Here is a 16870-nt window from a genome sequence, read left to right on the forward strand (position 1 = left end):
AACAACATTTTATACAGTAATGACTTTGATTATTTAACAACCACTCATCTCTATTACACACAAAGGTTCAGTAAAGTCACACTGAGTGACTTTCTTTATCCAAATAACTGCTGATGTGACTCATCAGTAACACAGCAACAGAGCAGAATAAGGCACCACTGTGACTTTTATATAACATTTATTAAGTAAAATTTCAAGCTATGTTTTTAAAAAATGGTCTAATGATTGCATCAGTACGTTCATCAACAAATGTAGAGACATCATCAGTTAAGGGATTCAGCTAAACATAATATAACACTGTTGGAACCAGGAAGGCCCTGCTTATCAAACCTGGAGCATACACTACCCACAATGCAACTTGACCCCTGACAGTTTAGTTGAAGTGTTAAAAAGATATTAGCTGGCAGAACATCAAGCCTTGAGCCAATCAAAACAGGTCTTGTAACTTCACTTTGTCACTTCCAATTTTACTAAACAAATATTTGTTAAAGTCTTATCTGTTGTTATTTGGGAGCCCTGAAAAAAAAACCTAATGTTGTGGCATCTTGTTGTCTTTCTCCTGGAAGTAGTGGACTATAAAACAAAATATACTTTGTTTAAAAGCAGCTTCACACTTGTTTGGCTGCCAAACCTCATTGCTCCTTTAGTATATCTGTCAGCTCTACATAAAGGCATAAAATGTTTCATAAACATGAATACCAGACAAAAACAAAACCTACAGGCTGCATATAGGCTGTGTTTTTCTCAACCAGCACTTTCTTTGTATTTTATATCATTTTTTTCCACATTTTCCCTCGACAGCCTATTTTCAGATTGGACTTTCACCTGCTGGATACATCTTATACAGGCTCTTTGCTCTCTCTGCTGCTAATATGAATAATAGCATGTAGTCAGAGTGTCTAGACACAGCTCAAACAGAAAAGGACTCATGATGAGTTCTGTTCAGTCTGTATAGTACCAGGAGAGTATGATAAACATGTATTAAAATAGCAGCGTATATTTTCCCTGTATGTCCTTCTTCACCTGTTCTATGCATCCTACAACTGTCTATTCTCATAAAGCTCTCCATCCCTCACCTCTGTCTCCTGGCCGTCCGTTCATGCCGCTGGTACCAGGGAAGCCTGGTCTGCCTGGTGAGCCTTGTTCCCCCTGAGGTCCTGGAGGTCCTCTTCTACCCGGCTCTCCAGGTGGTCCAGGTACTGTTCGAACCGACACTGAAGACTGGGCGGGTATCTGGTTTAGTATGGTGTTATAGCGAGACAAATGGCCTGCACGAAAAAACAGGAGAAAATGGCTTGACAGGGACAGGTCAGAGGAAATTGTACCCACTAATGTGTTGTTGTTGTTGTTGAAGTGAACACTGAATGGTGACTCACTCTGGATGAGCTGCTCACACACTTGCCGTGCGATGGCTCGCACAGCCGCTTGGGATTGCACATCTCCCTGCAGAGCAAACACAGAGCTCTCAGTCTGATACCAACGATACTCAAATTCCCAGTCTTGAACACCCTGTATTTGCATTGGCCTGGTAGAAAATCTTTCTAAACCCTATATCTTTTCTGCAGTAAGGATTAGAAGTGAATTGTAATTGCTGGTTTAAGCCTGTTTAAGAGTTTCTCAGAACTCTTAAAACACAAATTTTGTACTTTTTACTTTGGAGAACAACGTGACCCAAGAATACAGATGTGTAAAAGAACCCGTGGCTGTGAAGGAGTTGCTAGTTTCACAGTGATTAAACCATTTTTAAAAATGATGCTAATTGCCATGAGTTTTAATTGTATGATGCTAACACTAAATTTAAAAAGAAAGATAAGTAAGTAAACGGTTTAATCTGTGGTACTGGACTACATAATGCAAACAAGATTTTAACCTGATTTATTCACAATGGAGCCAACGCATAAAATTTACAACACAGATTAGAAAATCCCGCCATTCTTCTTCTCTGTTGACCTCCATTCTGCATTTTCCAACCAAAGTCCAAAGCACTGAGGTACAAATGTCCCTAACAGTCAGTAAATGATGTGGAAACAGGAATCACGGGTTGATTTCAGCTGGCAAGTTGCATCTCTCACAAGCCCTCTGCAGCAATGTCCCAAATGCTGCGTCAGCAAAAACATAGATTCTGTTCTTCTGCCACTTCGACCATGAACATGTCTATCATTTCCTCCAAAAAAGGCCCAGGAAGTAATTGAGGGAGAAAATCTTGATGTTTTTAACCAACATAAAGAATAAAAATTGACATGAACTTGAATGTTATTTTGTTGTCTTCATAAGTAGGTAACTGTGTGAGTGTTACATTTTGATAAAATGGTATCTTTTTCTGCAAATTAGTGCCTAATCCTAATCCTAACTCTTCATTTGCTCCAACCAGTGTTGAAGCAGAGAACTTACTCTTTCTCCCTTGTCTCCTTTTGTACCAGCAGGACCCTAGAAAATAGAAGGGGGAGAATAAACATCTGAAGAGACAAGTGCACACATACATGAAAATAACATTACCTGTTGTCTTCATCATGCGCAACACACACACACACACACACACACACACACACACACACACACACACACACACACACACACACACACACACACACACACACACACATACACACACTCATAAGCTTGTGTGGCCACCAACAGAGAGCCAGTTCTGTGCCTTGGATGAGTTTGCTTTCGGGGACTGCCAACACTGTAAAGTGTACAGATGCATATCTGATCACAGCACACACATCCACACAAAACCTGCCAAGCGCATAAAGCCTGTAAATACGTATCACTGTGTAACGCATCATAATCCAGAGGCAAATAAAAGACATGTCTTCCCTGGCCGCAGAGGTATGTGCTGATATGATAAATATCACTCTGGTGCTGTTCGAGCTTTTGAATAAAGCTTGTTTATCTTGGGGGAAAAAATGCCCTTGACCACAGGCTGTCTGTGTGCTTTTGTGTGAACTGGTTCAAGAAAAAGGGTGGATAGAAAAAGCGTTTACGCAGGGCTGGCATATTATACTGCAGATGATAGAAAGCCAGTGCCAACATTTGACACAGCTGTTGAATTGGAGAGCAGGACTCTACAATAAAAGTCCTCTTTTAGACCTCCTCTGTGTCTGTCTAGATCTCCTCTTGGGTTGTTCTGGGCATACAAATGTCAACTGTCTTATCAGGGAGACATGGAAAAACCAAATCAAACGGTGCAGGAGCCAAGAAAAATACCTGGACTTCAAAGAGACAGGAGTATCACTTACCAAAATCTAATTTATTTATCATATTAGAAATATCTTCCCCCCGGTGCCCTACAAAAGAAAGTCTTACCAAGGCAGAGGCAATGTTTTTTCACTCAAAACATTTTACATTTCATACTCTGCTGGAACTAGTATTTTGTTTTACTTGCAGAGCACCTCACTGTGAACTGATTTAAGAGTCACAAGAACATTGTTTCTCATTTCATTTAAAACTGGCAAAAAAGTCAGTTTCCCAACAAGCGAAGACTAAATCATAAGACGCCCAGGTGGATGAACTGTTAATCTACATCTTGAATAAACTTTTGTTAAGGACACACACACACACACAAACACACACACACACACACACACACACACACACACACACACACACACACACACACACACACACACACAAACACACACACACACACACACACACACACACACACACACACACACACACACACACACACACACACACACACACACACTGTGTTCATCTCTAAAGTGTTACATTAACATGTATGCACTGGCGACTGCTGGTCAGTCAAGGAGGGGAAGCTCATTTTTTTTCTGACCTACATCATAAATTTGTTTATTTATTTAAACGTAAATTCTACCCTCCTTTCCTTTTCAAGAAAATGATCTGTGACCCTGTACCCTTGTACCAACCAGGTGTTTTTTTCAGGTATTTTACCAGTGTTCTCTCAACGCTCGTCGTTTTAAGAAAGGTAAACTCGCTGGGGATCGATAAAGCCTTCGGATCAGTCCAGAACAACTAAGAAGATGCTCCGGTGGAGGTTTATACTTCAAGATCGCTGACTGGCTCATTTCACTGTCAATCAAAAAGGGATTCGGCCTTTGCAAAATCATCCAATCGTCATGCAGAGGCCCAGCGTCCAGGCCAGCCCACTGCCTCATAGACCCCGGAGACGCTGAGTGTCCAATAGGCGTGTTGACTGTGTTAAAGCGCTGAGACGCTGCGGGGATGAATGAGAAGGAGGTCGATCCAGTCACCTGTGATAGGTAGCTGATTCTGAACAAAAGATGAAGGAATTCTAACACATATTTTGTCAATGAGTAGTACATATCACCACTTTTTTGGGGACGGTTTAGGGGAAGCTGAGCTTCCCATGCAGACTTAGAGCAATCACCACTGCATGCATGACATACAGGATTAAGAAACACCAGCAGAATTGATCGAAAACCTCAACTTCACCCTAAAATTTTCCTGTTACAAAATAAAAAGAGTGATTTCTGTTAGTGTTCTGCAAACTGTTTTGAATCCAATCTCATGGAAGCCGTACAGATGTTTCACAAACTCCACAGATAACGTCTGTCCTCTAGCTGATGCTCTGGTTTTCTTTTGTAGGTCATATAAAAAGTTAGCTATTAAATTCAGCCTGTTTCATAGCCAGTTGAAGAATTCCTCATGGATATCTCAGTTCAATGAATATTTATCTTGATAGGTAGAGCATAACATTTCCAGTTGAATTATATCAACCCCAACGCTGAACTCCTTCACATCTACTACAAAGACACAAGCTTAAGAGAGAAAACAGAGCTGTAGGTGCCTCAACTCTGCTTCTTTCACATCCATCTTAACTCTGATGGCACAGTTCTACCATCCTTTGACACATTTCTGAGAACAGTGGGATAGATGTGCTGCTGCACTTTGAAGTCCACCTCAAAACAGTTCTCATAGGTGTGACTTTCACAAGGTTTCTGTGCCTGTGGGACGGCGAAAAAAACACTTAATTTCTCTGGAGATATGAATCTCAGATAAAATATTCTTCTTGAGAAAGAGAAATTTTCTCCTGCAGTGGAGACCTGGTGAAGGGTCAAAGGGGCAGAACAGGGACTGAATCAGTAATCTAATGTGGAAGTAAAGTTTGAATCTCAAAGTTTGGAGATTATCAGTCAGGAAAGTGAGATCTGATTTTTCTATTTGTCTTTTCCTGTTTGTGTTTGCTGCCTGTGCATATATTCAAGTGGTGAGAGAGATGAAACAGATGTGATCTCTGACTGCATTTTTTGTGTATATCTGTTTGTGTGTGTGCGTGAGCGTGTGTGTGTAGAGAGAGTGTTGTTTAGTGATTTATGGCTCTCCTGCTCTGAGCTGCACTTTGCTGCTGGCCTGCAGAGCTGACCTGAGACAAGATTAGCCGTCACCACCACCACAGAATCATCTGTTCCTGTTAGCATTACACACAGTTTGGAACCAAACATCCTCTCCTCTGCATCCTTTTCTGTGCGTGTGTCGTGTCACTTTCACATCTTTCTTCTTCTTTTGCATGGCTTAACCAAATCTCACTCGGTCTGTAATTTATCATTTCTAAAAGGATGAGGTAAGTGCCACAGGATTTGTTTTTTAATCTTCAAATAAGCCCAGTCCTTTTAGAGATACTAACTTATGACTAAATGAAGGGTTTGTCGTCATGAGGGGTGAGTTTAACGCTAACAGGCTGTTACCACTTAGAGGGATGATCAGAGAATGATTGTCAACAAAAAACCCACAAAATATACGCCCCCTGTCAGCGCTGGAACTGAATCACAACATTATCTATATTTAAATAAATCTTTCACTTAATGAAACCTAGGGTCGAGCTGTGGTATTTATTTTCAGTTCTCTGCGAACTGTTAAGAAGTACTATGGAAGAAATCTGAAGTGAAGAAATCAGTAGCAGCAGCAGGAGGAGGAGGCGGTAGTGGAGAGGTCATGTCCTCCTTGTTAATTTGGATAAATTATGTCATACTCTCCAGAGAGGAGGAAGAACATCTGAGGCGAGTTTACAGTCCACACCACAGGCCTCTCAGGAGCAGTCTGGGCTTATAAGTAGGTTAGTTAATGAAGTTCAGGTCAGGTCACAGTGACACTAAAACTGTGAAGCTATTTTTCAAGCCTGCAAATTACATTACTTATCCTGGTGCTTCTATTGTGAATAAATTTTATCTCAGACAAAATGACCCAAAGTTTTAACTCACAGGAAGTCCTTGATCTCCTGGAGAACCTGCTGAACCACCGGGTCCTGGAGCTCCTGGTGCTCCCGGGGCCCCCTGAAAGGGAAGGGGACATTGACAAAAAGCAGGGTCAGGTTATTAATCAGACCGATCAATCAGACAAATTGATGCTAAGGTTAACAAGTAAGATGTCTTACCACGGGCCCAGGAGGTCCTCGCTGACCCTGTGGTCCATTATTACCTGGCAGACCCTGAGGGACACAAAAAAAAAAACAACTGAGTGTTTAAAATGATGTTTCTCTCTCAAAATCAGGGTTCAAGTTCCCTTTTTTATGGAAGCAGTAAAGTGTCCAGCTTACAGAGACACACTCCTCACTGCAGCAGTTTCAACCCTTTCAACTCTTTATCCTTTGCTGCATGTTAACACACACTGTCCTTCTTGTTTCAGACTCAATCCAGTGTCCTATCAAGTGAGGCAAAATTAAAAAAAATGCAAGAATAAAATGAATGAAAAATAACTTTTGTCCAAATGAAGTCATGATTTTTTAAAATCAAGTCTTTAAACAAAACCTTAGGTACTCCTGGTTGTCTTTGATTTAATACAGAGTAGAGCAAACACAAACTGACTCAGAGGCTGTTGAATCTGCTTGTACTGGTTGCTGTCCAACCAAAATATCTGTAACTTACTCCAACCAAAACCTTTAGGATTTGCTTCCCTTTAGTCAAAACACAGGTGCCTCCCTCATCGTCGTGAGGCCATTTAGGTTGTCTCCTCATCATTTAATGTCTTCTCCATGACACTGAGGTTTGAAGAAAACATTCAACCTGATGTCAATATAGAGGGTATTTTTTCATCAATGTATTATATTAAATAATATGATATATAATAACATGATCGCGGCTCCACGTTATTTATGGGTAGCTCAGATTGACCAAATTCAGAGCTGATAATAATACACTTGATGGAAGCTGAACTCAGCATCAGATTGTTCTGGAAAACAACTTTACTTGGAGTTCAGCTGATCCTTTCATTCTAGCTTTGGATGTCTGGAGTTATTTTGTGGAGACTGATTCATTTTCAACATGATCCATTCCTTTTAAACTGAGAGTAGAAGCCATGAATTAAAACAATAAAACCACTTCAAAACTGAGAGTTGAGAACACAATGATGCTAGATGTTAGAATATAAAATGTATTAAATAACTTGAAAGAAGCACTAAAACACTACACCATGATTTTTCTCTGTTGCCTTTACATGTACTCTGGACATGTGCTGTGATTTTCTTGTACAGATTTCTTCTAACCCGTTTAGTAAATTAAAGAGAGACTGCCAACATTTGATCAGGAAAGTTCCCAGTAATGGATCATGCTTGGTTAAAATCTCCAAGGCAAATTTACCCAAAAAACAAACAATCTCCAGGTTTTCTTTTACTTCTTCTCTAAAAAGATGAGCCAGGACATGGCTTCATGAAGCTCCTCTGTGAGTGTCACTGCAGTGTCCGCAGTGAAAACACTCGTCCTGGTAAATCAACTAACAGGACTCTGGAGGAGGTTTTAGTTCCCCACAATGTCACACGCTACTCTCTTTTAAATCCTCTAAAACTGAGAATAAGCTAGTTGGGAATAAAATAAATCCCTGTCTGAGCACAAACAAAGGTTAAAAAACATTTCCCACTCTGTAGCAAACCAGCTTTGGAGGTGACACTGGGCTAAAAGTCAACCTGGTGGCACAGAAAAGATACCAATTCTGTCTAAATAACTGTTTTGCTCTCATAACTTAAATAAGAAATGTGGCCTTCTGGCCTCTCACAGGAGTCAGGTTTATTAAAATGTCTCCAGAGCTACAGTACAACAGGCTCATAGTCCCACAAGAGTTTAAAATATTTATTTAAGTGATTTAATTTGGAATTTGTCAGCATGCTTGTTAAATATAATCCAAAACTGTCTCTTGAATTTTGAGAGTTTGGACAAACTGTGATGGAAAATTCTCATTGTTGGAGAGTTCACAAGTTTTCACTATCTTAAACACCAGTTGTGAGATGAAACAATGTTTTTTTTTTCCTCTTCTGTTTGTTGTGGTCTTTTGGTGACAGGAGTGCCCACATTTCTCATAAGCTTGGTATTGCAGAGGGGAAAGAAATGATCCCTAGTGTTTGTTCCCTAGTCGAAAAAGTTCTGAATAGTTCTGAAGAGGAAGCAACTATGACAAAATAAAGATTTATAGCTTTCCTTTATCCATCCATCTCGATGATGCAGACAAATACCAGGAGACAGTCTCTGTGGTTTCACCTTATCTAACTGGCTGCTGCTGTACTGTTTATGGACAGATTTGTTCTTTCTTCACACTAAGCCAGATTTTTTCTGATCAGTCTGAGTTGGATGATAAAGGACTTGTTGCTGGATCAACCTCCTGTTAAAAGCGCAGCATTGTGAATCAATATCATCCTTTTTTTTGTGGCGACATTCTCCTTTCAGTATCGCTGTGAAATGAATGAATGTGGCAGAAATTACTGTTGCATCGATAAACTCTTGAGAATTGATTCTTGTGGGTATTCACCGCAGCTACTTTCTAACAGCTTTTATCGCATCAGCTGAAAACAAAAGAGACGTAAAAAATAGACTGAGCTCTCTCTGCTGTAGACATCTGAGTGTGACGCAGATGTTATTTTGAAGACATAAAAGCTTGGAGATGTTTCCTGTAGTGCACAGTGTCTGCAGTACAATTATCTCTTTGTCATTTCACCAGACATACCCACTGTTTTATCTCTACATGGTTTTTACCATCAGAGAAAACACAGAAGATCTGTAGCAATTTGATACACGTAGCTTGAGTCTGACCATCATTATCAGGGTTATAAACAGTGAACGTGCATCCTGTTTAAATCAGCTTAAAGTGCTCCATGATTACTAATTTCACTGACTACACTCAATAACTGCACAGCTTTCTAATGAGGCAGTGTTAAAACGTCGTAACCAGAAACCCAAAAGTTTTCTGACTGAATCACTTTGTGGCTTCAAAAGGAGACACAGTCTTTTACTTTTGGTATCAGTTATCATTACCCTTACATATTATTGCGAAAAGTCCCTGTTGGACAGATACAATGATATTTGGTTAAAAATGTAATAATACACATGAATGTGTCTCCATTGTGACAAAATCTTCAGAAATACTAAAGCTTAATCCTTTTAAAAGAAAAAAAAAGGAAAAAAAAAAACAGTCAGAAACCAAGTTCTTGCAAGACATTGGAGAATTTGGCCCAGGTGTCATTTTTCAGTTGTTATATGTTTTTATGGGACTTGTAAAAACCGAAACAGAATTTGAGTTCATGGTTTTGCTGCCAAAAGTTCACGATCTCCAAACCTATCTGGCAGCACAAGAAGAAATGTAAGCCAACATACCAATGACCTGAAGGAAACCACATGACAGGCCTCAAAACTACACATTACATCTTGTACAGACTATAACAGCAGGAATGATGGCCTGTCAGCCAACAAACAGACAGCAGATGGATGATGTGTCCATTGTTTCACCTCACAGGAGCCAGGCCAGGACAAACCTCTTCTGTTATCATGTCACGGGTTTGGATAAAAACCTCCTCTGTCTGCTTGCCGACACATTACGCTCCCCAACTGCGTAATAGTTTTGGAATTTACAGCCCTGTTGGGTATTATAAGGCCTGACTCCTCTGTCAGCCACCTGGTGACACTGAGCTTTTATGAATGGGATCTTCAGGAGGGGGTTTTCTACAATCAAAGGAAGACTTGTATGTTTTATAAAGACATAAAACAGAACAGACAACACAGCTGCACATTAAGACCCACAACGCTGGAAAAGTACAGTACTGTGTCTTTAAGCTTTAAATTTATAACCCAGAAGCTTGTTTTTATCCCCTCCTCTTACATAAACAAATAAATGAAAAAGTCAGGAGTGCGTCACTTATCACAAGAAAGTTTAAAAAACTAGGAATAGCTGGAGTAACAACATCAAGCAGATGAAGAACAGGAAGTATCTAAATTAAAACTTTGGTGTAAAGAACTTCTGTTGCGTCTTGGTTAGTGTCCCTGTTGTGGTCGATCGTTTCAAATGAAAAAAAAAAACAAAAACAAAAACAAAAACAAAAACAAACAAACAAGTCAACAAGCAACCATCACTGTTGTTGTGTCCCGCAACGAGTGCGCCCTCTGTGCCCTCTTTATGACAAATTTTCAGAATAAGCAAGAAACTTGTTACCGACACTTTCTGTGTATTTAAAATGTGATGTACGAGACATTAGAACCTGTGGAGTTCTCAGCTTCACCAACAGTTGTGAAAAACTAAAACTTTGGAAATAAGACTAATTGTTGTACTTAACACAAGAATTTACCTTAATAAGACTCCCAGTGTATAAGAACAGACATTACATGTACACAGATCACCTGGACTTGCAGAGGACTAAGAATTTCTCAAGTGTGAAACAAAACAATTTCTAATTTTGTCGTTCTTTTGGTGACTTTTAGATGTCCTTTTGCTGTGTATCATCTGGGGATTAGTAAAATGATATCATATACTACATTCACCTTCCAGCCTGCTGCATGCATTTATTACAGAAAAGTTGTATCAGCACTTAAAAAAAATTGACAATGAATATCTATAAACAGTATCTGACAATAATGGCAGTCTGTGACGATTAAATGTGACTGTTAACTGGCTGGAGGATTTGGCTCATAGAGTAATGTGTTATACACACTACTGTTCTTCTTTACGCATATCTAGTGGGATGTCAAGACGTTACACTATTTCTTTTTTGTCAAACTGGCGAAGACATATTCTTAAAGTCACAGAGACAAGGAGTGATGTTTGTTTATCAACTTACCCTGGGTCCTGGGGGGCCATCTCTACCAGCTGAGCCCTGGCCTCCAGAAACACCCTAAACAAAACACGAACACAGATTTGAATCCATTTCACAAGTGGATAAAAGGATATAGCACATCATTAAAGATTATGTACAGATACGCATGGAAAAATGTGGCATTCAAGTAGCTGATGTGAACTTTTTGTGAAGGTAATGAAAAATAAATTCACTTATTCTCAGTAATGACAAGCTGCTTTTTCTTAAGATGAGTTTTGTCTAGTGGATCCATCTCATTTATTCATTCATTAAAGTCTATTGTAGGGCAAAACTTGACATTTCCAAAGGTATTTCATTGGACAGATTACCTGCAATATATCAAACATTGTCCTTTTTCTAAAAGTGATTAAAATGCACACACACTCAACCAAAGGTCAAACAGATCAGGGTTTTCTGTCTTGCTCAACAGTGCTTTGACAGCATTAGACATAAATTTGATTTGTGGAAAGAGCCAACCTCTAACCCTCAGGGAGCAGAGGTATGTCCCTGTACCAGTACGCTACCCTGCTGAGCTCCATCTCCCGCCCCATTTACCCTTCATTCACCTCTCAGCAGGTCAGTGCACACAGCTGGGTCCAAAATACAGTCATGGATTAAGTGTTGAGGTGATTTATCTCCACACTTCAGTATTAGTGCAGAGCTCATAAAACAGGACAGTTAACGCTGTTAAAGGTTCTACAAATTACAGGACGGGGTCGGAGAGGACGGGCCGTGAGTGATTAATGAGGTGCCGCTGTTTAGATGTTGGCTGATGTGCATTCTCCTGTGACGCTGGCAATAATATCCCTCCTGCTGCTTTCACACATGTACACTCCAACACACACAGACACACACACATGTATGGGGAACAGTACAGAAAGCCACTGCAGCTGCAGTGAGAAAGTACTTTAACATGTTACAGGGTTTTTCAGGGCTCTGCTCCAAGCAATAACTACTTGTTATATACATGAATTTAAATAAACAAATAAATAAACAAAGAATTTGAGATTTCAAGAATGAAGTTATGAAATGAATGAAATTTGAATCAATGAAATTTGCTAGGCGCTGCCCTGTTGGCTATGGCTGGCTTTTGCAGCAGCTCTCTCTTCCTTGTCCGTCCCTTGTAACCTTTTCGTCTCTTTTTCGTAATCTTTGTATTTGGAGTGGATCATTACTTTGAATGGGGGGGGGTGCTGGTTCTCAGGTATGAGCTAAGAAATGAGGACATGGACCTGTCCTTCCATCCATCGTTATTGGGAACGTAAGATCTATCTCCAATAAGGTGGACGAGCTAGCTGTGCTAACCTAGCAACAGAGGGAACACCAGAGGGCAGAGTAGCATCAATTTTGTTGTACTTGTTACAATTACAATAAAGTTCTATTCTATTCTATAAATTTATTAAAATTAAGCTGAAGAGGAATAATTATTAAAAAAAACAACCCAAACTTGTAAGTTCATGTGAATAAAGTTTCAGCTTTGTAAACCCATAAATAATTTTTTGTTTGATCTTTACATAGGCTGAAATAACATTTGGGTGCTGCCGCCAGCACCCAAATGAGGAACATCTTATTAAGTTAAACTTAACAGCTGAGGCCAAAGAGCAACTGCAGAAGCATGCGCTGCCTTAAAGCCCACCTTTTTCATAGCAGACTCAAGTTTGTAGCATATTTGATTCACATACTTTCAGACAGCTGTCCCTATTATTATTATTATTATCATGCTTGTCAACAACTTAAACATTATACTGCTTTCTGTTGTAAAACATTATGCAGATGCATATCACAGCAGATGAAATTTGTCAGCACTTTTGCTTTGTTATTTTATGCCAGTAAACAAGTTATGACTCCTGCGGTCTCTACAGCAGGACTTGGGTGACGAGGCTAAAGACATGAATAAGAATCAAAGGGTGAGAGTGACTCTAATCTAACACATCAGCCTTGGGATTGCTTTACTGCAGAACACACACACACACACACACACACACACACACACACACACACACACACACACACACACACACACACACACACACACACACACACACACACACACACACACACACTTTTTTGCACAGTAGAGAGGAATAAAAAGGGCCACAAAGTACAGAGTATACATCTGCACACACGATCTATATCCTTTCTCTGACAAAACAAGAAATTATGGCCCAAAAACACAACCACTGATAAACAGAATGAAACACAGAGATACATAAACACAAACACACACTCAGCTGTTCATCCCTGCTGCATTTTTCACTGTCAAATCAAGAAAGAGGTGGAGGGGATGGTGATGACAAGGTTACATGATATTTACTGCAGCAAGAGATGGGGAAAGAGAGAGACAGAGATGGGGGGTGGGGGGGGGGTGGGGTAGAGGCAAGGAAACAGGAAAAGGTAATTGATGTTTTAGAGTTGTGATATTCTCTGTGGTCCCTCGTATATTACAAGAGGGCCCTGGAAGCTACAATATTCCCCCGCTGAGCCACACACACACACACACACACACACACACACACACACACACACACACACACACACACACACACACATACATACCCAGAAAAGCACACACCCATTCATATCCCTCTCTCTGACAAAACGCATTATTACCCGGTAACATAGTGCGGCACAGGGCAGCGCTGCCAGCTTTTATTAATAGGACTATGCAGGCAGTGGGAGAGCAGATAGTGCTGCATCAGGAGGTGTTGCAGCTCTCTGGTGAGCTCTCTGAGTGGTCGCTCTCTCCTCATGAGACAAGGTTACTACTTTAACAAATTAAGAATCAGCTCAAAAAGTGTTATCTGATATAATTTTGTTAAATGAAAATATTGATTTCAAAGCGCAGATTGAAGCTCTTGTAAAGAAGCTGAAACTATGTTTACATTTTTGAAAGAAATCTAGCTTTCATAGATCAGCCATAAACACTCATACAGGTGACCTTTAGAAGGTTTTTGGACTTCATTATTGTTGTCCAAAGCCTTATTTCATCCTTTCTTTGGCCTTTTATCTTGCTCTGCAAAGTATTAATTATGATGGGATGGTCTTTTTGTTTTTGACTAGGGATAGAGAGTTAGCTTTCCAATGGCTTTTCAAATGAAGCATTTTCAGATCCAGACTTAAGACAGAAAAGACAAAAACACTTTGTTTTTCTAATATTGCAGTGTTAATAATTCACATTTTACAAAAATTCAACTACAGGGGGAATAATTCTCAACCTGTTTGCACTGAACACTCTTTGTCAGTGCTCTATTTAAGATCAGGGAATTATTTTATGAAACTTAAGCGCTCATTTAATCAACCTCAGTGTCACCGCTGTTGAAGCAAAAAAGGGAATTTGACGGATTTCAAACACTGTAATTTGCAAAGGTAATGAGCACTTAGGTAATTGCTTGCTTTTGCTTCTTGCGATTTTTTTTGTTAAACTGCACTTCAGAACATTTTCTGCTCACTTTGATTCACATCAGACATCACCTGGTTTCTTACATGAACACACATGCTGTTTGATTCCTGCTATTTTGTACTCTTGTGTAGAACCAAAAAACCAAAACAAACATTGCGTAATGTCTCATTTTCCTGGTGGACTTTAACTTCTAAATCTTGTATCCTGCTCTGATCCCAAGTTCCACAACCCAGTGGAGCGGCATGCATGTCTTGTTTGATAGAGCTATGCAAATAAAATTTATTATTATAATTGAGTCTGTCCTTGCTGATGTCCACAGCTCCCTGTAGTAAACTGTTTGATTAATTCAGCATCACCTCTGGTTGGTTCACTGCCCAATAATGGAGATGCTGGTAATGATTATTCACATCTCAATGATTTCATTAAAAGGCTCTGTGTTTGTGTAAACCCAAGTGTGGGAGTCAGCAACAAAGCCGACCGCCTCCCCACATTCCCCCACACACATATATTCACTGCTACCTTTCCTCCTCACCCCTCCGCTCTCACTCTCATGGTCTAACACTTTCACAAAACTGTGAAATAAATCCCAGCAGGAAAATTTATGTCCGGCAGAGTGTAAAAAGAGTTGCTCTTTTGGGTCCTGTTCTGTAATACTGGAGTTGATATCACCACACGCTTCCCCTCTGTCCTTTTTTCTTGAGATATGTTGTCTCACCATTGGTCCAGCTGGTCCAATCTCTCCTCTCTCCCCCTTCTCTCCAGCAGCTCCCTAAAAAACAAACAATGTCATTACATCTCAGTTGGACAAGTGGTCACACTGATAGCTGCCAAAGGACTGGAAAAACCAACATCAGTTATCTTAATAAGGTGCTGAGCTGAGCAGCACAAGACCCCAGAACTATTTCAACAGTCACTCTGAGGTAGACTTAACCGTTTGTAGGTTTGGAACGATTCTGAGAGTGATCACACGTAATTTGTCGCCTTTCACTCCTGCTCACAGACAGTGAAAGTCAAATGGCCTCATCGTAACTAATGCTCCCCCTCATAACCTTATGTAGCAGATATCTGGGGAAATAATAACTTGATTTTCTGCAACACATTTCAGTTTAAGGTAAGAAAGTTGCTTTTGTTGGGAGATAAGTTACTGTATTAAAATTTAAAATTAAAGCTAAATTAAGATGTAATTTCATACTAATATATTAAAAATGAAAACAAGCTGGTAACTTTCTATGAAACAAAAAATATGACAATAAACTACCCTTATTATTCACACACACAAAGTCTTACCGGAGGCCCCTGGATAGAGAGACCACTAGGTCCCTGAGGACCAGGTGGGCCTGAAGGCCCAGGAGAACCAACCTCTCCCATCGGCCCTTGAGGTCCCTGTGAAAACATCACAACGGATTTCATTATTTCACATGTCCTGAAGTAGGGGTGAATCCATTAAATAAGTCAGAATATATAACAATAAGTGTTGTCTTGTGGTTTTTGATCTCCAGGAAAACTCATCAGCTCATCATTCCCACATATTCAGGAAACAAATCTCAGCTGTGTAAGATCTTCATTATTCAATGACTTTTCAAGACAAGGTTGCACATACAGTAGCTTGTACATTTGATTATCAGAGAAATAAAAGAAATCTTACATAGGAGACAGATTGTGGGACAAATCATATATAGTATATAATCTATATATACTGTCACCTTCTTAAAATAGTTGCTTAGGTCATTTTTAACAAAAATGGTTTTTTTTTTGCTTAATCAACTCCTTATGACAAATGGCTGAGTTTTTTGTTTATACTGAAAATATGAAAAAGTGACTCAGGCAGTTATTTAAAGGAAGCAACCTTATTTTTGTGCCATAAAAAGTTCCTCAAAAATAGTTCAACTACCTAAAATCTATAATTAAAATAAAGCTCAAGACTTTGCTCTACTGGGACTTTTGCTTCTTTAATGGTATATACATGTGTGTATACTTATCCCTCTTTCTTTAATCAGGTGGCATTGATGTTACGGCTCATTTGGCCAATGTGTCGAAGCTGCGCACAGTTCTTGCAGATTTAAAGATTAAACTGATGAATTCCTGCAGACCACCACTGATTCACAGCATTTGTGGTTTGTTGGCATAACAGCAGTCATAGCCAAAGAAATCCCCACTCTGTCTGTATTTATTGTTTTACTGTTCAACCGTACAGAAATTGGCCCTCTGCCTTTTTGATCCTAGTGCACAATCAAAACAAACTTAAAATCTGACGTACATGAAGGAAGTGAAGAAAGAAATAAACAGAGGATTAAATGTGTTGTCATGTTTAACTTCATGATAAATAACCTAATGTCCGTGCGCCACTACTTGAGGTAGTTTTTTATATTTTTTTAAAAAAGATGTTCATCACTTCAAAGTTTATTTTAATATCTTTAGAA

The 16870-nt window shown here is 39.5% G+C and overlaps 1 protein-coding gene across 2 annotated transcripts in view; it reads right to left on the reverse strand.

Moving 5' to 3' along the window:
* The window catches only part of col14a1a (collagen, type XIV, alpha 1a), a 129287-nt gene that overhangs the window by 7340 nt on the left and 105077 nt on the right, over positions 1-16870 (reverse strand). For both annotated transcript variants that reach the window (XM_074682658.1, XM_074682656.1), the window contains 8 exons: positions 15738-15833; positions 15166-15219; positions 11036-11089; positions 6380-6433; positions 6207-6278; positions 2392-2427; positions 1377-1443; positions 1077-1268 (listed from right to left, as the gene is read on the reverse strand). In XM_074682658.1, the coding sequence (XP_074538759.1) occupies positions 1077-1268; positions 1377-1443; positions 2392-2427; positions 6207-6278; positions 6380-6433; positions 11036-11089; positions 15166-15219; positions 15738-15833 (625 nt within the window). The remainder of the gene's footprint in view (positions 1-1076; positions 1269-1376; positions 1444-2391; positions 2428-6206; positions 6279-6379; positions 6434-11035; positions 11090-15165; positions 15220-15737; positions 15834-16870) is intronic.

This window comes from Halichoeres trimaculatus, unplaced genomic scaffold (assembly GCF_033239565.1).
Source record: "Halichoeres trimaculatus isolate MK-OKI-2021-1 unplaced genomic scaffold, fHalTri1.1 fHalTri1_scaffold_12, whole genome shotgun sequence".
NCBI classification, from domain to species: domain Eukaryota; kingdom Metazoa; phylum Chordata; class Actinopteri; order Labriformes; family Labridae; genus Halichoeres; species Halichoeres trimaculatus.